Source organism: Electrona antarctica (assembly GCF_951216825.1).
Source record: "Electrona antarctica genome assembly, chromosome: 18".
NCBI classification, from domain to species: domain Eukaryota; kingdom Metazoa; phylum Chordata; class Actinopteri; order Myctophiformes; family Myctophidae; genus Electrona; species Electrona antarctica.
This window is the reverse complement of record NC_136799.1, coordinates 12,774,871-12,794,450: the sequence shown is the minus strand read 5'-3', so window position 1 is coordinate 12,794,450 and position 19,580 is coordinate 12,774,871. Positions and strand designations below refer to the sequence as shown.

General features: G+C 44.3%; 1 protein-coding gene and 1 long non-coding RNA gene across 5 annotated transcripts; one reads left to right on the top strand and one right to left on the bottom strand.

Annotated features, from left to right (window-relative positions):
- Positions 1–1,890: 1,890 nt before the first annotated feature.
- LOC306942588 lies at positions 1,891–3,492 on the bottom strand. The gene is made up of 2 exons (XR_013792318.1): positions 3,267–3,492; positions 1,891–2,673 (listed from the first exon to the last, which is right to left on the bottom strand). It is a non-coding gene; the product is annotated as an uncharacterized lncRNA (long non-coding RNA).
- A 1,097-nt stretch (positions 3,493–4,589) lies between these two features.
- iars2 (isoleucyl-tRNA synthetase 2, mitochondrial) lies at positions 4,590–19,538 on the top strand. 4 transcript variants are annotated; one of them, XR_013792347.1, is made up of 25 exons: positions 4,590–4,982; positions 5,489–5,611; positions 6,182–6,335; positions 6,488–6,636; positions 6,768–6,817; positions 6,965–7,077; positions 7,543–7,633; positions 8,018–8,133; positions 8,480–8,649; positions 8,926–9,016; positions 9,229–9,380; positions 9,843–10,003; positions 10,282–10,384; positions 10,488–10,581; positions 11,296–11,394; positions 12,644–12,752; positions 12,990–13,092; positions 13,561–13,683; positions 14,388–14,519; positions 14,907–15,013; positions 15,995–16,140; positions 16,626–16,816; positions 16,928–17,072; positions 17,320–17,643; positions 18,186–19,538. XR_013792347.1 is itself a non-coding variant. In XM_079529078.1 (24 exons), exons 1-24 carry the CDS (start codon positions 4,698–4,700, stop codon positions 17,463–17,465), a joined length of 3,153 nt encoding a protein of 1,050 aa, XP_079385204.1. In that variant the 5' UTR covers positions 4,590–4,697; the 3' UTR covers positions 17,466–19,538. The 4 variants fall into 4 exon arrangements, 2 of the variants coding, with proteins under 2 accessions (XP_079385204.1, XP_079385205.1); XR_013792348.1 differs by having other exon boundaries at positions 17,320–17,649; XM_079529078.1 differs by having other exon boundaries at positions 17,320–19,538.
- The last annotated feature ends 42 nt before the right edge of the window (positions 19,539–19,580 follow it).

Sequence of the window (19,580 nt, the reverse complement as noted above, 5' to 3'; positions counted from 1 at the left end):
AGCCCGATTTAAAAAAAAACTGTCAAGCTTGTAGAACTGCTATTTTGGAGAAGAAACAATATATATATATATATATATACACAGTATAATGCAAAAAAAGGGGAAAAAAAGTGATTCATGAATGTGTGGTTGTCATAAGTGTTGATCTAAAATCTGATTAATCTGTAAAAAATAAATAAAACAACATTCAGAGGATGAGGAAATATGAATAAAATACCAGAATTTTGAGGTTAAATGCAAAATGGCATCCCCTTGGAACCACAAATAACATCCCCATGGGTAGGGGGATTAAAGGCCCTGAGTCAAGTCTAGCCCTGGAGCAGATAAGGTGGGCTGGACAATGAGCCTATTGTCATGTGATCAGGGTGGGTTGTGGTTCCCACACTGCATAACAGTGAGGGGCTGCTGAACTGTGTTGTGTGTGTGTGTGTGTGTGTGTGTGTGGGGGGGGCTGGAGGCGGCGTGGGGTAACAGCAGGTGAAATCCTGAAGTCAGTCACAGATAGCGCCTGGTAACTTACAAGGGGTGCCCAGGTCACCAGCTTTAAATTATTCACCTGCTCTTGGTCAATTATTGAAGTGTTTTTATTTGTCCCGTGTTCACACCCTCCACACATCACACACACTAGTGTGAAAGCTGTTTAGTCAAAGTTACACATCCAATGTAGAAACTTCAGCGGAGATAAACACTCTCAATGCCAAAGTTTGAATTGGTGGTGAGCTCATGTCATCTCAAGGTTAGGAAAACAGCAGTGAATTTAAAGGGTTTGTTTAAACACTCTCAATAAGAGATAAGTTCATGCTTGTGAAAATAGTTCATGGAAAAACAAATGTTTCAAATTTGGGTGCCAGCTCCCAGCATGAAACTGGTATTTTGCCAAGACTCATACAGAGTAGCCACTTTATTTTATTTCCCAGAAGTCAATTTGGTCAAATATTTAGCATCTGGTACAATTTAACCAAAACAAACATTTAAATATAGACTTTGTATATTTTGTCTTGTAAATCATTAGCCTGTCCACAACTGGGGAAATCTGAACAGAATGGAAAATTAGCAAAGGATGCAAATTAACTCAAATGTAAACAAAATGCAAAGTGAAAGGAAATGCATCTGTGTGGAAAACATCAGGTGCTGCAGGTCTGCCTCCATTATATAATTTGTAAGGTAAAAGTATCTGATCTAGAAGCTTGTCATCCATCTCATGAGCAAAGAAAAGCTGAAGATACAGAGGCCTAGATACACCAAGCAGCAACACTGGTCCCTGGTACCGTTTCAAAACATAGGACCAAATTCTGAGAGACTGGTGAAGACAAACTGAAGTGGCCAGGGAGACAACACCCCAACTTTCAGAACCATAGGCCTTCTAGATTAAAGTTGCACAACATCACACCCATAATACTCAAGGTTACTTTAAAAACAAATAAGCTTTTCCAAGTATCCAAAGCACTTTACATAACACTAGGAACAACTTTAATTCAAGAAAACAAAGCAGGGCAAGTAAATTATTAGGTTAAATTGGAGGGGGGGGGAATTCAACTGAAGTTTAGCTACCAAGGAGAGATGTTTGGATAACCCTTGTATCATGGCATTTAGTTCTGCATACACTGCTGACATTTCTACAAACCTAAACCCATTTACTAGCCAAGGCTAGTAGGCAACCCATGTTCAATGTTTTATAAACTAAATTCACCCACGAATCAGAGCAATGTGAAAAAGGCAAGAAGATACAGGTGAAGTGGGAGCCAGATCACAACATGATCCTAAACTGCTTCAGATTACTTTCAGTGTAGCATAACGCAAAGTGCAAATTAATGTAATGAGCAGCTACACTTACCAGAGGGTAGACAGTCAGGCGACAAGGTGCAAGCAATATAATACCACCAAACCAGATTAAAGGTTTAATTTTCTTTATTTACAATTCGAATTGTCAAGTACATTTCAGAATAAAGCTTTAATCAACAATATAAAAGCCTAAAAGCATAGCACATTTACAATTTAAACCACATGGTGTCATCAATTAGTAATACAAAAGTTTGCCAATTTTATACAAATGACTTCTTAGTCCAGCAAGTATCCACCACGTGATTAAAAGCACAAAGCGAGCCGGGAGGAACGTGTCAAATAGTCTCCACAAAACGCGTCGATTTCCCGTGAAACAAAAACTTATTGAGTGAAAAACTGTGAGACAAACTATTATTAACACAACGACAGCAACGTGCATCCTGTTACGTTGCTTTTTTTAAACGAGAAAAGCGCTCCTCCGGTTTGACTTCATGCTTTGAACACAAATCCCCGGCTGAGGTCCATCAAAAAAAAAAAAAGAAACTAAACTTTGCTCACAGCTTTCTCCGAAGGCCAACGCGCACGGGGCGTGCAAGTCCCAATGAGCAAAAACCATACATGATCCATCTGCAGATGTTGTTACAGTCTTGGCGGTGGTGTGTGCATATTATATAAGGTCGGGTTTAGGCGTCATTAGACTCTGCTGTAGAGGAATGAAGAGGCAGTTAGTGCCAGGGACACGAGCACTGTGAGCGTGTTGGCGTGCACGGACACGCTCGCGTCCGTGGGCCCACTGGTGCCGTTCGTGTTGTCGGTCCCGTTCATTGTGGTCCAGGTGCCGTTCATCGTACTGTTCGACATGGGGGCCGCCGTGGAGTTCTGGGCCACGACCTGATATTAAAAAAAAAAAAAATTAGATTGTATTTTGTATTATTAAACACCAGGGCAAAATGAGAATGGAAACTGGAAAGGAAAACACGCTCGATGTTATGCTTTAGGCAAAATGGTGTTCAGATTATTCTAGTTGTCACAGCTTTAATATGGATGACGTAGCAGTCTGTATTAATTTTGCACGAGGGAAAGATATATGCAGCCTCATGTTACTTTAAAGGATAGATGGTGCCACAGAGATTAGCCTGCTTGTATTAATTTACGTGGAAACGTTTTGATGCCATTTATCTATTAAACGCACTAAAGTCCGAGTCACTCAACTGAGTTTGAGGCTCGAGTGTCCAGTTTGTCGGCTTTGATGCCGCACACTCTATCCCGTAGGCTAATTATACCAACTACATACAGGTGTGATCGTGTCACTTTACTTTATTAAACTACTAATTACACTGGGTCGTAAATTTCTAATCCAAAAACAATGACCAACGTTCGAGCACGGCAGACTATACAGTATGTTGCAGTTTATTTGAAGTAGTTTTGTTTAAATTACTGAAGAAGCCGAACCGAGAAAGAAATGAGTAATGGGGAAAACAAACCTGTGATGAGAGATGCAGAGCCAACAGGATAAATCCAAGCACTGGTGCGATCATCTTGTTCATTTTGATTTTGTTTTTTAGGAGCGAGCTCAGCTGCAGCAAAAAAGGCTGGTGGTGTTGGTGATGATAATGATCCGGTGAGTCTGAGGTGCTGCTGCTGCGTCTCTTCAGTCAGTGTGAAGGCAAGTGAACGAAGTGAGACAATGAATGAAACAAGGCAATGCCACGGCTTTTTATACCCCCCGCCCACGTGACGTCACACGGGACGACGGTCTCCCCTTTTGAGATCTCGTGTGGAAACTTACAAAAGTCCAAACATTTCAGCCAAATCTGTACTTGATATGTCTGTTTCCAGACGTATCAATTTACTGTAACACCCATTAGAAAAGCCCCCCAAAAACATGGCATAAACCCCCGAAAAAAGGATATCGTCGTGGATTTTAGTTCAGTGGTTTGGTTATTATCAAACTTTATTTTATTTAGTTTCAACTATAAGAACCTTATAGGCGGTTGTTAAATGGTATGGTCACATATTTAGCTAATTTTCAAATTGCTCAACATGCAACTTTTAGCAACCAAGTCTATTAGCCTGCCCTAATATCATCTGCTAAGCCTATTGATGAATTGAACAAGGTGGACCCTCTTGTAAACAAGTGTAATGCTTAATTGGGTCGTCCACTCACAGTTAACAGTCTTTGTATTGAGTTTGTGCTTGAAATGTACTGTAATTCTGCAAACTGTTAATAAATATTTCAATCAATCAATCAATCAATGATATTTGAATCATACAAGTTTACTTTAAACAACATTTCTGGGTAACATGGGTCCTATGGGGCTTCCAGTAGATTACACTGTAGGAAGGTTGGCGTGCGTGTGTGCGTGCGTGTGTGGGGAATGTCTGGTTTCACGAAGGGGGTTACAGCGCCATCCAGTGTACAAAAATATGCTCCTTTACAGTTTACTTTACACGTCACTCAAATGCTCATCGAAAAATGTTGTGGGCATCAGAGCTCCATTATATGAATGACAAACAGACCATATTTTGGGCATGACTGACATCAGAGCTCCATTTAGTCCATTATATATGAATGAATCAGCAATATTAGACATTCAGCTCCGGGTAGCTGCTGTCCAGCGGCTGAATAGACAACCAGTCGATCCGTTATATTTTACAATAACTATTAAGGCCTTAATAGTTAATAGTTATTAAGGCCTTATATATGATTGAATTCATAGACCGGACAAAATGAATGATTGAATTACGCTTCCGACTTTGTCCCTTGTTACTTCCCGTAGTTGTCCTCTCATCCAGGCGTTCCGGAAGAAACACTAGCGCACAGGGAGGTCGAGTACTGCCTAACAACACTGCGACACCATAGAAAGAAATATTAACAATCAGCCCGCAACAAGGGCAACTTTGGCCTCTCCATCATGTTGCTGTGCCGTATTTCGGCAGCGAGCCGAAGTCTGGCTCGATGGGGGTCAGCAGCAGCAGCAGTACGCAGCTCTGCACGCCGGAGCGGTGCTGTCCTCCACCCCGCACTCTCCTTCAGCTGTAGCCGCCCTCGGAGCGTCGGTTCCGGGGAACATAAGCCCGCAGAAGGGACAGTACCTGCTGAGGGACAGTACCGGGACAGTGTGCTGCTTCCCCGCACAGACTTCCCCATGAAGCTCACTGGACAGAAGCTGCTGGACCGAGAGCTTTACATCCAGCAGGTAAGAGACACCTGTCACCGACACAGTCAAATTGGATGAGGCTCTAATCTAAATGTAAAGCTCCACTGTGTCACTGTTTTTAATTAATTATGATGAAGAGTAAGAGTAATACAATGCAACTTATACAACAGGAGACCCAGGTTCAAATCTGGGGTAGAACAGTTTTAAATGTTTTTATTTTTTGGCTTTCGCCTTTATTTTATATCTTTTTTTTATGGAGGGACAGACAGTAGGCTGACAGGAAATGGGGAGAGAGATGGGGGGGAAGATATGCAGTAAAGGCCGTTGGGATCGGGAGTCGAACCCGCGGCACACTGCCGGACTGGATTACCAGCCAAGGTGCCTGGACCGCTGAGCCATGGCCCAGGGTAGAACAGTTTTTATGCTGTGTGTAACTCTTGAGAGTTCCACACAGAAGAATGTGTCTAACGTGAATGCTAGATTCTGGGTTCTTGATTATGTTTGACATGAATCCTCCTCCTCAACTTGATCTTTGTATGGGGCAGGAGTGTGCTTTCACAGAGCTATACTCATGGCAGAGAGAGAGAAAGGCCAAGAAAGAGTTCTGCCTTCACGATGGACCCCCATACGCAAACGGTGACCCCCACGTTGGACATGCACTAAATAAGGTAATGCATTTCTGGTCTTGTCGTGCATTTTCAGCTATTTCCTACCAGTCTGCATATTACATTTGATTTATCCTAAGTGCTTTATCATGTACATTACATAAACCCTACAAGGCACAACCATGCACCTCAAGAGCAGTTGTGGTTAGGCATATTGCTCAAGGACACTTGGACACAAATCCAGGAGGAGCTGGGGCACCAGGGACCTCTCAGTTCAGGAGGAGCTGGGGCACCAGGGACCTCTCAGTCCAGGAGGAGCTGGGGCACCAGGGACCTCTCAGTTCCCAGTCGGTCCCCATTCTACCTCCAGAGCAACTGACATTATCTGGTCAACCTATAACTGTATTGCTGGCAACTTTAATTTAATGTAATGCCTTCCTGTTAAGTGATGTATTGGAATAATGATAAACCTGTTGTGAGTCCAACTAAATAACTAATGATAGTCGCACAGCATAAACACAGCCAGAGATTGAAAAGCTTGAAGCTAGATTTCCAGCATCCGATCATACTGTACATTCTGACTGCCGATTAGGCCATGTCACTTCACTGCATTTACTGTTTTGGTTGCTCCAGATCCTGAAAGACATCCGGAATCGCTTTGAGATGCTGAGGGGGAGGCAGGTCCACTACGTGCCTGGCTGGGACTGCCACGGCCTGCCCATCGAGCTGAAGGCTCTGGGTGAGCTGGGAACCAGTGACCTCAGCCCTCTGCAGGTCAGACAGAAAGGTGAGGTTATGTCATGTGTTTGGGTCACTTCACACGTTCATATGCACATAAACCTTGCACACCATTTATTGTCCAGCTGCGCCTTTTCTAAGCATGTACGTACTGTATTTCTATAGCATTCATATGTTATATACATTTCTCTCCTTACCCAGCACGTGAGTTTGCAGAAGGAGCTATAGCCCGTCAAAGGGCAGCTTTCCAGCGCTGGGGAGTGATGGCCGACTGGGACAAGTGCTACTACACTTTTGATGGGTCTTATGAGGCGGCACAGCTCAAAGTCTTCCAGGACATGCATAGCAAGGTAGCCTACCTGATGGCACTTTATTCTTTTTGACACTAACTGTTAAATTATCTACCATAACCTTTTGACTCATATAAATATTGACACCGGTAGTAAATTGTCATTTACGATTACTCTGTGCTCTTCTTCAGGGGCTGATCTACCAGGACTACAAGCCAGTCTTCTGGTCTCCATCCTCCAGGTAGGAAGCACACATAACTAGCTTACTACACCTGCTGTTCCTATTTATTTATGTTCCATTTGATCCTTTCCTACACCGATTCATGGTCCGGCTCAAAGACTCTTTTCAGTTCCTCAGTCTCCTGCATCTTATTCTCCCTGTCTACAGAACGGCCCTAGCGGAGGCAGAGTTGGAGTACAACCCTCAGCATGTCAGCAAAGCAATCTATGCTACGTTCGCTATAGCTACACTTCCACCTAAGCTGGCACAGGAGACGTCGGGTAACTCGCACTAAACCCTCTGCATTCATTTGTAGTGCTGTCAGGATTACAAATTTAAGTTTGACGATTCATTGTCACACTAATAATTGCAAGTAACGATTTCATTGTGTTTTTGGCATTGAACATATGAATAAAAAATACACTTCCGTTTGCCTTTTAGGCTAAAAAATTGCACAGGGAAGACATTAATTTTATATAAAAAAGGTAAATAGCTGATCTACAAGCTTACAATGCACCACAAAGTGATGTGTTGAAAGCTTGTAAATCAGCTATTTCTGCTTTTTTTCCCCCTAAATGTGTGAACATTTTACAACATGATTGTGACGATTATGACAATCGCACTTATCTCAAATAAGTGCGATTGTGTAATAATAATTGTGACAGGACTATTCATTCATTTGTACAATATAGAAGAGGATGTATTGGTTAAGGTTTCATAATTCATATCGTCTGTATGTATCTCAGTGGATCTGGGCAGTATGTCGGTGTTGGTGTGGACCACACAGCCATGGACCATCCCTGCCAACCAGGCCGTCTGTTACATGCCCAACGCCCAGTGAGTACAATACCACAAACTGGCACCGACAGTACACTGTAAACCTAAGTGTTAACTCTGAGTATACAAAATGTAACCAAATGGATCATTAACGGGTCCATTTGGTTATATTTGTGCACTCTGGGAGTTAAAAATATACTCTACTACTACACCCACATTCCTTAGATCATGTTAAATGAATTTGCCCTCCATATAAGTTATATTAATTAGCTTCTTGCTAAATATAAGGCTCAGTTAAATGTAACAACTACATAGTGCCGGGAAAGGATGTCAAATAGGGGTGAAATGTTAGTTGAACCAAGAGTAAAGATGAATCAAACTTCTCTGATGTCTAGTGTTGTGGTGAATGCTTAGTAACTCTCTGCTAATGTTGTGGTGTTAAAGGTACTCGGTGCTGAAGAGGGCAGACAGCTCAGAGCTGATGCTAGTGGCTACAGAGCGCACGGCTAGCTTGGCAGCACTGTTGGGCACAGAGCTGGAGACCGTGGGCACATTCACAGGTATTACACTCAGAGTCAGACACGCACACTTCTCAATGATGGACATTCATGGCAGTCATCCATCCATCTAGTTTTTAACCACTTCGACCCAGTTTATGGTTCCCCGGAGTCCCTCAGGGCTCTATATACTAATGTCTCGCTATACATGACAATTTCACTGCACGCGTTGTGAGCTTGTCGATATGCTATTTTCCGTGAAAGACTTCCCCACAATAAGGATCCTGGGGTTCAAGTGGTTAATCTCCCTTGACAAGCCATATTCACAAAATGACACACTCATGTGCACACTGCCTCACACACACACGCTTTACTATGTTAAACCCACTTCTTGGTCTCTCCCAACAAGGCTCTCAGCTTGAAGGTGGAGTTTGCAAACACCCCACAATTCCCGATAAGGAAGTGCCTTTATTGCCAGCCAATCATGTGACCATGGCGAAAGGAACGGGATTGGTCCACACAGCACCGGCCCACGGAATGGACGATTACAGTGTGGCTTCACAGTTTAAACTGTCTGTGGTATGCTCCATTATCTGTTACTTTTACTGAGTGGATGGTTACATTGTTGCTTCACAGTTTAAATTGTCTGTACAGTGGTCTTTTACCTATCTAACAATAGGCTTTTTATTTTTCATGGCAGCCATATTGTAACAGTCCTTCCAGTGAGCCAACATGCATAATAATTGAATTATCCTCTTTCTATCTACAAAGTGTTTGTTTCATAAAAATCCACCGTAGACATGTTAATAAGCTACTTTTTGGTGTGTGTGTTCTCTCCTGTGTTCTCTCCTGTAGGAATGCATAGTGGATGAGGATGGCAAGTTCACCGAGCTGGCCGGCCCTGATCTGCACAATCTGTCAGTGATGGGAGAAGGCACTGACAAAGGTAGACACAGTGAAGAATACTGTGGTTTTGCGTCTTCCTGTATCTACTGTTGTTTTTCTGATATAAGTGTATATGGACATAAGAGGTTTCTGGCAGACTGCAACGATATTGTCTTAAGTGTGTGTGTGTGTGTGTGTGTGTGTGTGTGTGTGTGTGTGTGTGTGTGTGTGTGTGTGTGTGTGTGTGTGTGTGTGTGCGTGTGCGTGCTTCAGTGATCTCCATGCTGAAGGCATGTGGAGCCCTGGTGAAGGAGGAGCCGTGTGTGCACAGCTACCCGTATGACTGGAGGACCAAACAGCCTGTGATCATCAGACCCAGTAAACAGTGGTTCATCAACACCGCCTCACTCCAAGCCAAGGCCAAGGTACTGACTGACTGCATGGATTTAAGTTGATTTCAGTCATTTTGATTCCCCTAGAAGCCTTCTATGGAAGCATGTTACGCAGCAAAAACGGTAGATCAACAAGCTCACATGGTGTAAGGCTCAGGGGCGCCGACCGGCGCTGGTGTATTTTGCTGCGCAATAGCATGACGACCCAGGTCTAGTCAGCTGTGCGTGTGTGCACAAACCGAGCACACGTGCGACAATTTCACAGGACCGCGCCTGTAAAAATAGTAAAATACGCCTGCGTAATCGTCCCTCAACTTCTCCGCGCGTCCAAAATAAACGCACGCCTCTCATTGAAAATGAATTACTAGGTTTGCCAGTCGCTGACCTTTAGGGTTAAAAATGGCACATCATTTGGCATTCATAAAATTGCCGTCCTAAAATACTGGTATATCCTCAGAAATAGAAATACAAACGTGTGTGCGTGCGTGCGTGCAGGAGGTGCTGCAGAAGGTGCGTGTGGTACCAGAGTCGGCGCGTGGCAGCCTGCAGGCCATGCTGGACAGGAGGACGTACTGGTGCATCTCCAGACAGCGGAGCTGGGGCGTCCCCATCCCCGTGTTCTACCACAAAGACACTGCAGAGCCGCTCATCAACAAGTAAACACACACACACACACACACACACACACACACACACACACAAGATTTAAGTGGTTAACAGACATTTAAAAGAAATGTAAGGCAAAAAAAAACTTTCTTCTTAAGGATTTAAAGCCATACTTTGTATTCCAAATAATAAGCATTGATGTTTTCTAAAGAGTTGCAGATATGATGATATAGAACAAACATGACAAAGTGTATTTGTGGCATAAATCATGCATGCTGCAGCTGCACAGATATACACAACTCTGTGTCCTTGTTTGTGTTTCACGTAGACACACAGTGTCCCATATAGGGACGTTGTTCAAGGAGAAAGGCAGTGACTGCTGGTGGGAGCTGCCCATGGACGAGCTGTTACCACCAGATGTGCTTAAGAAGGTTGGTGGCCAGTCTCTGTTTCAAACTGACATGTACGTTTCCCCACTCACTGTACAATTGGCTTGTTGCTAATGTGTGCGTCTGTCTGTCTTGTCTGTCTCAGTGTGGTGCAGGCCCAGTGAGTGACTACGTTCGAGGAGAAGACGTGTTGGACATCTGGTTTGACAGCGGAGTGTCATGGGCAGCGGTACTGGAAGGTAACGTTGTTCCCCATCTGGCCATTTCTTTCAAGACACCTTTCTGTCGGACAGAAACCTCCATATCTCCATATTCTAACCTTTTGTGTTTATTTTATATTTTCTTAAATCAACGCTCTACTTGATCATACTGCGGTGATACACAAAAGTAGCAGATCCACAAGCTCGCAAAGCGATGCGTTTTGAGCGTGTCGGTCTGCTGCGTTTGCTACTCGTGAATTTAAATCCTGATTTATTTAAATCCTGGATTATGAGGTTTCCACCCGACAGACGTTTTGTAGAAGTGAAAGCGGACTGTCTTTTATTAATTATATGGAAATAGCTTAATAGTTGATGATACATGATATACAGTGCACATTTAATTAATGTAAATTAATTATCATTTCAGGCCTGCATTAAAAGCAGTAGAAGTACGCTCGCCTCCTTGTTAAGCCATGGACAAGTAGCCTACGATAACTATTTTAATCAAGTGGCCGTTCATTAGCGATAGTGTGTTGAAAGCTACTTAAACTTACGCAATGCGCTCTAGAGTGCTAACTGGCTTGTCTCACACCACACTGTTCTGTCGAAGCTGTACTGGCTTTACGGATGAGAACCTTGGATTAACGCCCAGTGCCACCTCAGCGTCCGCAAGTCATTGTGCTAAGTGTTTCTTTCAGTCAGCAGAAAGAATAGTCAACGTGAGGTGTGGTTCGGTTGTGTTGTCATTTCCAGAGGACATGTCGGAGGATGGGGGAGAACCCGAGGGAGCAGACTCTCCTCCACCTCGGTTCAGCTGGCTCCCTGCTTCCCTACGCAAACCCCTGGTCACAGGTTACTCAGCCAACCACATTCCTTTCTGTCGCAAAAACAAAAAGAAAACCTAACACTCGCTTCCCCAAGCGCCCTCTTTGTCCTTAAATATTTTCTCTTATCACACACACTGAATTGTTCAGTGTAAAACTTGCACGGTGCAGTTGGTTATTTCTTTCCCTCCTGAGGCTAAACAGCCCTCAACCCTCTTCTTTTGAACCACCTCTTGTTTCTCCCTTGCATGTAGGCCTCCTGACACAGCACATTGCTTGGGAGAGCACCGTCGCATTTCTATGATTTGTTTTCCAGTGCCAGCCCACGCCCACTGGGCATTGATGTGGTCCTGTCTCGTGGGCTGTCTCACCACGGCAGCTGACGAGGCTGACAAACCTTTGTCACATTTGCCTGTGATGTACACAGTAGTGTCTGTAATGGACTGTTACAATACATCTGTAACCATCCATCTACAAACCTGCCAGCTAGTTTAAGAGCTTCCTTTCGGTTTCTGGGGCTGGGTTTCTCAAAGGCATTTAATCATGTATATACAGTAGGCCCTATTTTATACTTTGTTGTGCAGCTAAAATAGCCGCTCTACAAGCTCACAACACGTCACGGTGCCATTTTGGATATTTTAGAACATTTTACAGAACATTTAGCCTACAGTATATTGACATGCCCCAAATAGGGGCATGAGGGTGGAAAAGTGGATACTTTCCACATATTCCATGATTTATTTATTTCATACAGAAGAATGGTCTTCCTGCTAGGACTGTCGCACCTCCTCGGTGCCCATGGTGGACTATGCATGGCAGGGGCGTCATCTTCCCTGAGCCGGGCCTAAACCTGACCGCATACCAAAAAAAGTGTGTGTGTGTGTAAACAGATGATAACGGTGGTATCGTTTAGCCTCTGGGAAACCTAACCCTATTCTATGTACAAAAGATTGGTCCTGCAAGAAGGTCTATTCATTGGTCAACGGTTATTTTGTCAAGGCATGGGTGAAAGGTTTTGTGTCAGGCCATTGGGCCGTAAAAGCAATTCTTCTGTCGTGTTGCAGCATCCCAAATAACACATGGTCATGGCCTCTCTTGTCTTTCTAGACTTCCATCCGTGGTGGACAAACTACTCTGTTATTCCCGATACTAATCTTTTGTGCAGTGCCTCTGTCTTGTCATCTACCTTTCCCACCTTTCCCGTTCACACTTTGCTCTGACTTGAGTTGATTCTGGAATGACCGATTCATTATTGTTCCCTGGCTGTGTGCCTCCAGACTCTGACTCCAGGGCCGATGTATACCTGGAGGGGAAGGATCAGCTGGGCGGGTGGTTCCAGTCCTCGCTGCTTACCAGCGTAGCCGTGAGAAACAAAGCACCGTACAAGTCAGTATCAAGTCACATACATTATGCTAATTAAATAAGTGTGTGTGTGTGGAGTAGACTAATGCATATGATTTGTGTGTGTGCGTGAGAGAGAGAGAGAATGTTTGTGTGAAAAGCAGAGGATACGCCATCACAATGCCACATAGCTACAATAATGACCTCCTATATTGTGGGTTTGAGATGCTGATGTTCCGTGTGTGTGACGTGTGTGTCTATCTACATGATGTGTTTGTCTAGGTCTCTGGTGGTCCATGGGTTTGCCGTCAGTGAGACAGGAGAGAAGATGTCAAAGTCTGTCGGCAATGTGGTGGATCCTGACACCATCATCAACGGAGGAAAGGTAGGATGAGAGTTGGCGGTTTAAGACAGACAATTTAAGCCATCTTTGTATTTGTTTGTATTTTCGTGATCCGAGGATGTAGCCTAGAAATGCATTCCACTAATTGAGTGTACTGTAAGGCGCGATTCATACTCCTATTTTAGAGCCGAATAAAAGTCTGTTCGGCTCTGTAGAGCCTACAATGTGACGTCATTTGAGGTTCGGGGGGGGGCGGGTACCGTCCTAAAGTCGGCTCTTCGGTGCTACTGAAAAGTTCTGACGAGCCAAAATCATTTCGGCACTACAGCGGTAAAATAGGAGTATGAATCAGCCCTTACTGTTCTTACAAACCAGTGGCAATTTGAATTGAAAAAAGTCCCTCTCATTATAACACATTCATGTGTTACAACTCATCCTTTTTCTATCAAACCTTTACTCCTTTTGACCGTCTTCCACTTACCTCCCTCTCTCTCTCTCTCTCTCTCTCAGGACCCCAGTACGCCAGCGTATGGTGCAGATGCGTTGCGCTGGTGGGTGGCAGAGTCCAACGTATTCTCTGAGGTCCAGATTGGACCCAATGTGCTCAACTCTGCCAGAGAAAGCATTAATAAGGTATTGATCACGTGCGCAATGTAGGAAAAATGTGCTCAAACAATAGGAAGTGAGGTGCTTTCCTAAATGGATAGTACGCCCATTGAAAATGAACTAAACACGCTTTTTAGAAATGCTTTTAACGTATTATTGCATTGTTTAGCATTATCTGCACAGTAATACAGTAATAGGTATTATTTAGACTGAGGTTTTTATGTGGTGTATAGGTGTACTTTTAATTTTTCCTGTCATGACCAGAATCTCGGTAACAGACTTCGTTCTGCACTTGTGGAATGACAATAAACTCGTTGAACCTTGATCCTTCTCCATACGAGGTGAACCAGGATTGGAGTAATTTGGTAATCTATACACATGGGGTCTTGGAGGGGGTTCCAGGGGGTCCCCAGCTAAATGACTGATAGGAACCAAATGGACCCTTAACGAGTCTGTAACTCCAAGAGTGTACAAATTTAACCAAATGGACCGTTGCTGTATGGGTCTATTCATTCTCTCGGTGAATGAGGACCCATGACATTTGGTTCCATTTCTACACTCTGAGCTAAATTAACACACTAGTGTTTTCCAGTGTAGATGGGGGGGTCCCACAGATTAAAATTGTATCAAACGGCGTAATGCATAATCTAACTGGCGGGCCGTTGAGAATCACTCATGTAAATAAAGACTACATATTGGCTGTACTCACTGGTCATGCCTTTCTTTCTCAGCTGAGAAACACACTGAAGTTCCTCCTAGGCAACCTGGGTGGTTTTGATCCCCGGACTCAGGCTGTGGACCCCAAAGAAATGCACTACGTCGACCAGTACATGCTGCACGTGCTCCGTGAATACGGCATGAAGGTGAGTGCGTGCATGTGTGTGGCTTGAACCCCAGCATCCATATTCTGGGGGGAACACTAGCCAAAAAATAGCCGATATACAAGCTCACACAATGCACTGCATTGAAAAAAAGAACGGTCCAAGTACAGCCAACTTGGGTCCAGTTTACTAAAGGCCTATTCATATCCAGTTTTAGGTGATAAGGTGACCACCGAAGACAAGAACATGACGTCATGCCGCTGTGATAAGCCACTCAAATTCAAAACACTCTCTGTTTTTACTAACGACCGTTTCAGTGGTCACCTTATCACCTGAAACTGGAGTATGATTAGGCCATAATACTAGAGGGTTTAACTGGATGACCCATATTTATTTGTGTGTGTGTGTGTGTGTGTGTGTATGGGGCAGGTGACGGACGCCTACAGTGAGAGTGACGCAGGCAGAGTCATCCGCCTCCTGCAAGCTTTCATCTCCAGAGACCTGTCCAGCTTTTACTTTAGTATCATCAAGGACAGGTAAGTCATTACATTTATATATCGTTGCTTTCGGGCAGAAACCTCTTATCTCCATATTCTAACTTTAACGTAAATTAACGCCCCACTTGATCATACTACAGAAGCACCAAAAATAGCAGATCAACAAGCTCTAAACGCAGTGCGAAGCGGTGCGTTTTGAGCTTGTTGATCTGCTATTTTTTGATATTTTTGAATCCTGAAAAGCAGCAGTTTTGGGCATAATGAGGTTTCCATTCGTCGGGGACGATATTTATGTAAAACCTCGGAAAATGCATCGAGGTAGATCCCTCATTTCCAGCGGTGTTGAGGTGCAGACAATACATGACACACCATTCTAATCAAGTAGCAATAGAGGAAGAATACGCGTCGTTAACTCAATGACTGCCAGATTTATTTCTGGCTGTGTTTAGCCACTGCCAGGCCTTTTGGGGGTATTTGCTTACCTTTTAAGTAGCCACAGAATATTCATCTTTAGACATTCCAAGAGACGTTCGCTGAGTGTTCAATACTCACTTGTAAAACCCCACAGACAGACACACTCACACTCTGGGCAGTATTATGCGTGTCTTCCACTCATTTTCAACATTTTACTATGACATTAATATACCATAGAGCTGTTGTGTGGAAATAATACAAAAGTCCCCCCATTCTGTGTTTCCTAGAACTAGAGGTCTGAAAAAAAATGTTCTCCATAATTACAGTTCTAGGAAACACAGAATGGGGGGACTTTTTTATTATTTCCACACAACAGCTCTAAGGTATATTAATGACATAGTAAAATGTTGAAAATGAGTGGAATACCCCTTTAAGACCTGGATGCGTGTTCAATGCCATTTGGCTATTCTGAGTGGCCAAACAGCATTGACCACGCCTCCAGGTCTTAAGTTAAGTCATAAGACCTGGTACTTAAGACACGCATAATACTGCCCTAAGTCTCCAACTCTCCATCATGACTGTGTCTCTCTCCGATCCACCCGTCAGGTTGTATTGTGATGCAGAGGATTCCCTGGGCCGGCGGTCGTGTCAGACGGTCTTAGAAGAGATCCTAGACGGAGTGGCCCGGTCCATAGCTCCCATCCTGCCACACCTGGCTGAGGACGTTTACCTACATGCACCTGGACATGACAGTATGTGTGTGTGTGTGTGTGTGTCAGAGCGAGTGTGGCTCCACGTGTTCCAGTCAGGGCTGGGCGATATGATTTCAACCATTTGCCTTGATCCATTATCTACAAAAAATAAATGTTGGTTCTGATCTATTTTTGGTTAATAGGCCAGCCCTACTGGTCAGTACTGTCAAGCTCTCCTCAGGACAGGAGTCTATTGCTGCGTTCACACGGGCAGATGCAAAGATACAGTCTACCATTCATTGTCAATGGAAGCCAGCGACATGAAGATACAAAGATGCATCCGACGTTTGTAGCTGCAGCAAAAGCTACAAAAAAAAGTTGAGCTGGTTTCAACTACAAACACACAGCGTATTTGTTGTATCTCATCTGCCAGTGTGAACGCAGCATTAGTCTCTGTGAATGGAAGCCTGTCACTGCAGGTGTTTTGCGGTCACCTGTGCCAGCCCAGCATGCTTACAGGGAATCCCGGTCCTTGTTTTCTGCAGAGGGGGAGACGCTGTTTCAAAGCGGATGGATCAAAAGCAGCTCAGTGTGGCGGAGGCCGGGCTTGGAGGAGGCAGTGGAAGGGGCGTGTGCCATCAGGGACTCCTTCCTGTCCTCCATCCCGGGGAAAAACGCCACCCAGTACGACCTCACCATCGCTATCGACCCTGGCCTCCTGTTTGAACTCATTGAGGTATGGCTTAATAGCACACTGGAGTGTGGGGGGTGGTGGGGGGTGTGTCACGGCTTGACCATTTTGAGATCCAGTGCTCTAAACATTTCTCTTCCCTGCATCCCCCCCCAGTCTCTACAAGAGAAGCCCAGCTCCACCTCCTCCCAGCTGACGGAGCTGATGATGGCGGCGAGGACCACCCTGAGCAGCTCCCTGCCCAGAGACCTGCCCCCTGACACCCTGATCAGCAAGGGCAGCTTCCTCATCAACCTGGAGGGTACGTTCATCCATTATTTAAAAAGAATATATATATATTGATTACTTTTTAGGATTCAAAAGTAGCAACAGCAGCAGATCTGCTACTTTTGGATATGTTTGTGTGACACTGTAGTATGATCAAATAGGGTGTTCAGAGGTTTCTGCCAGACAGCAGCAAAATATTGATTTCAGGATGGGTTTTTTTGGATTATGGAAAAATATAAATCTGTGCAATATAACAAATACTTTTTATTATCTGTTTATAGGTGGTGTTATACACGAGGACAGCGCATACAGCATTGCGGTGGTGCCCACCTCGGCCGCCCGATGCCCGCGATGCCGTCGCTACACTGCCGAGTCGGCAGACTGCTTGTGCCCGCGCTGCCAGACCGTCCTCTCAGGAACACAGTAACACAGTCACACTGACATGGCCAGTCACCCGGGTGGCTGGCTGGCTGCTGCTGTGAGAAACGATGGCAACCAATGGCCCTCGCTACCATACCAAAAGTGGAAGTTGACTTTCCGTGCTGAACTTGGGCTCAAGCTTTTCTGGTCTTCAAGAGCCCGTAAACAGGAAGTGCCCTAACCTAGTATAAGTAGCGGATTCGACCGTTATCACCCGACAAGACCGCAGTTATCAGTTAGGATCAGCACGACTTTTTTGGACGAGTATGGGCATGCTCTGCCGACCCATGGCTCAGTCGGTATTTCTCCGTGAGTATTTCGCTTGATAATCACTGATGTCCTGGTCAAGGTTTCCCCCTGGTGGACGTGTCATTTCCAACTATTGTCGGGGCATGGAAACTAGGAGCTACTAATATATACTATTCTCTGCCTATCGGGACGTAACTCGGACGGCGCTGAGTCGGGTCTGGTGGCCTTCGCAACGCTCGGCACGGCGACTCGCTCGGCTAGCGCCTCGCTCGGCGGTGCCTCACGTAGCTCAAGGCCACCAGACACGGCGCGCCTCTGTCAGGACATCAGTGATTATCAAGCGAAATACTCACGGAGAACTAACGACTGAGCCGTTGGGTCGGCAGAGCATGCCCATACTCGTCTGAAAAAGTTGTGCTGATCCTAACTGATAACTGCGGTCTTGTCCATTGATACCAGTCGAAACCGGTGGTATAAGAAGGATTACTGTATGTATTCAAAGTTTGTCAGACCACAGAATAACATGTTATAAATCACCCGGCCAAATTAGAATGATTACAAAAAAAGAGTTAAGTATATAAAGTTTGGTTTCAAAGTCATGAAAAATAAGCTGTAGTTTTTCTTCTTCGGATTGTCCATTGAAAGCAGAGAACCAATTGTATTCTAGCCAAAAGATGGCGATGTACTTTAGAGTCTAGGGGTTTGCGCACCTGAGCGTGTCATCAGGTGGTTATTAGCCCCGCCCAGAAAAACTGCTCTCAGGAGGAAAGGAATTTCCCTGTTTACTTACGCTCTTCGCCCCCAATGGGGCATAAGGCATACATTTTCTGGTTACAAGTTCTTTATTTAATAGACGAAACATTGACCATCAGATGGGAAATGTGAAGAGTAGGGGGTCTAGTAGCACCCTACTCTGATGCCCCGTAGCTTTGGTCAGCTAACTGACGCTTGCTGCTTTGCTGTGAGTGCGTGAAGACAAGACTGACCATCTCTGGTGTTCAGAAAGGGAATGGGCTCCACGGGCAAGCCCACCAAAATTCACATATGAGGCTGTTCATCTGCAAAAGTTAGTTATTTTCATAAGATATTCCAAGATTTTGTTTTGATCTTGAGATGGTTGTTAAGAGCATTCTGCCAACAGTTAGCAATTAAACGATCCGTTCTGTGCATAACTGTAGCCCCAGGTGCCATACCCATTTCCCGTACAGTGTCCCTTCCATTATAGCCTTGTTTGATTGCCTTAGCAGATTTGAACGGAAAAACACAAATTACATCTCGAAAATGATTATATTTGCAGAACAGCCTGAAGGCCAATTTTGGAATTGAATTAGAATTTATTAGACAATTTGGTTGTTATATGTAAAGGCTTAAATTCACAACCAAATATCATGCATGAAGAACGTGCATCAGTAAGTATAGTCAGTGACAAGCAGGATGGTATATGTACATGGTTGAGGATATGAATGCAGCAGCACTTAAAACCTATAGATAGAGGTTATGGTATTGTCCTCAGAGGGCTTACCGTATTGTTTTTATTCACATGTAATGGTGTGGAAATGGAAGTCACTATGTTCAGTGTCACTGTGTGACATCAACAAATAGTGCTGCAAGTCAGTTGGGGAACGTTAAGAGGGTATGGGTGACCGTTGACTTGTAAATGCAGACCCTTGTATAATAATTACTTTCCTTGCACCCTTTATCAGAATACTTTTTTTATTGTCATTGTACGCAAGCATTCAACGAAATTATATTGCCACTCCGTTGGTGTAATTTCACTGCATTAAAAAAAAGTGTGTATTCCAAGTTCCAACAAATAAATAACGTGTATGGAGTTGATGTCCGTCTGATTAACGAACACTGATGAATGCACCCA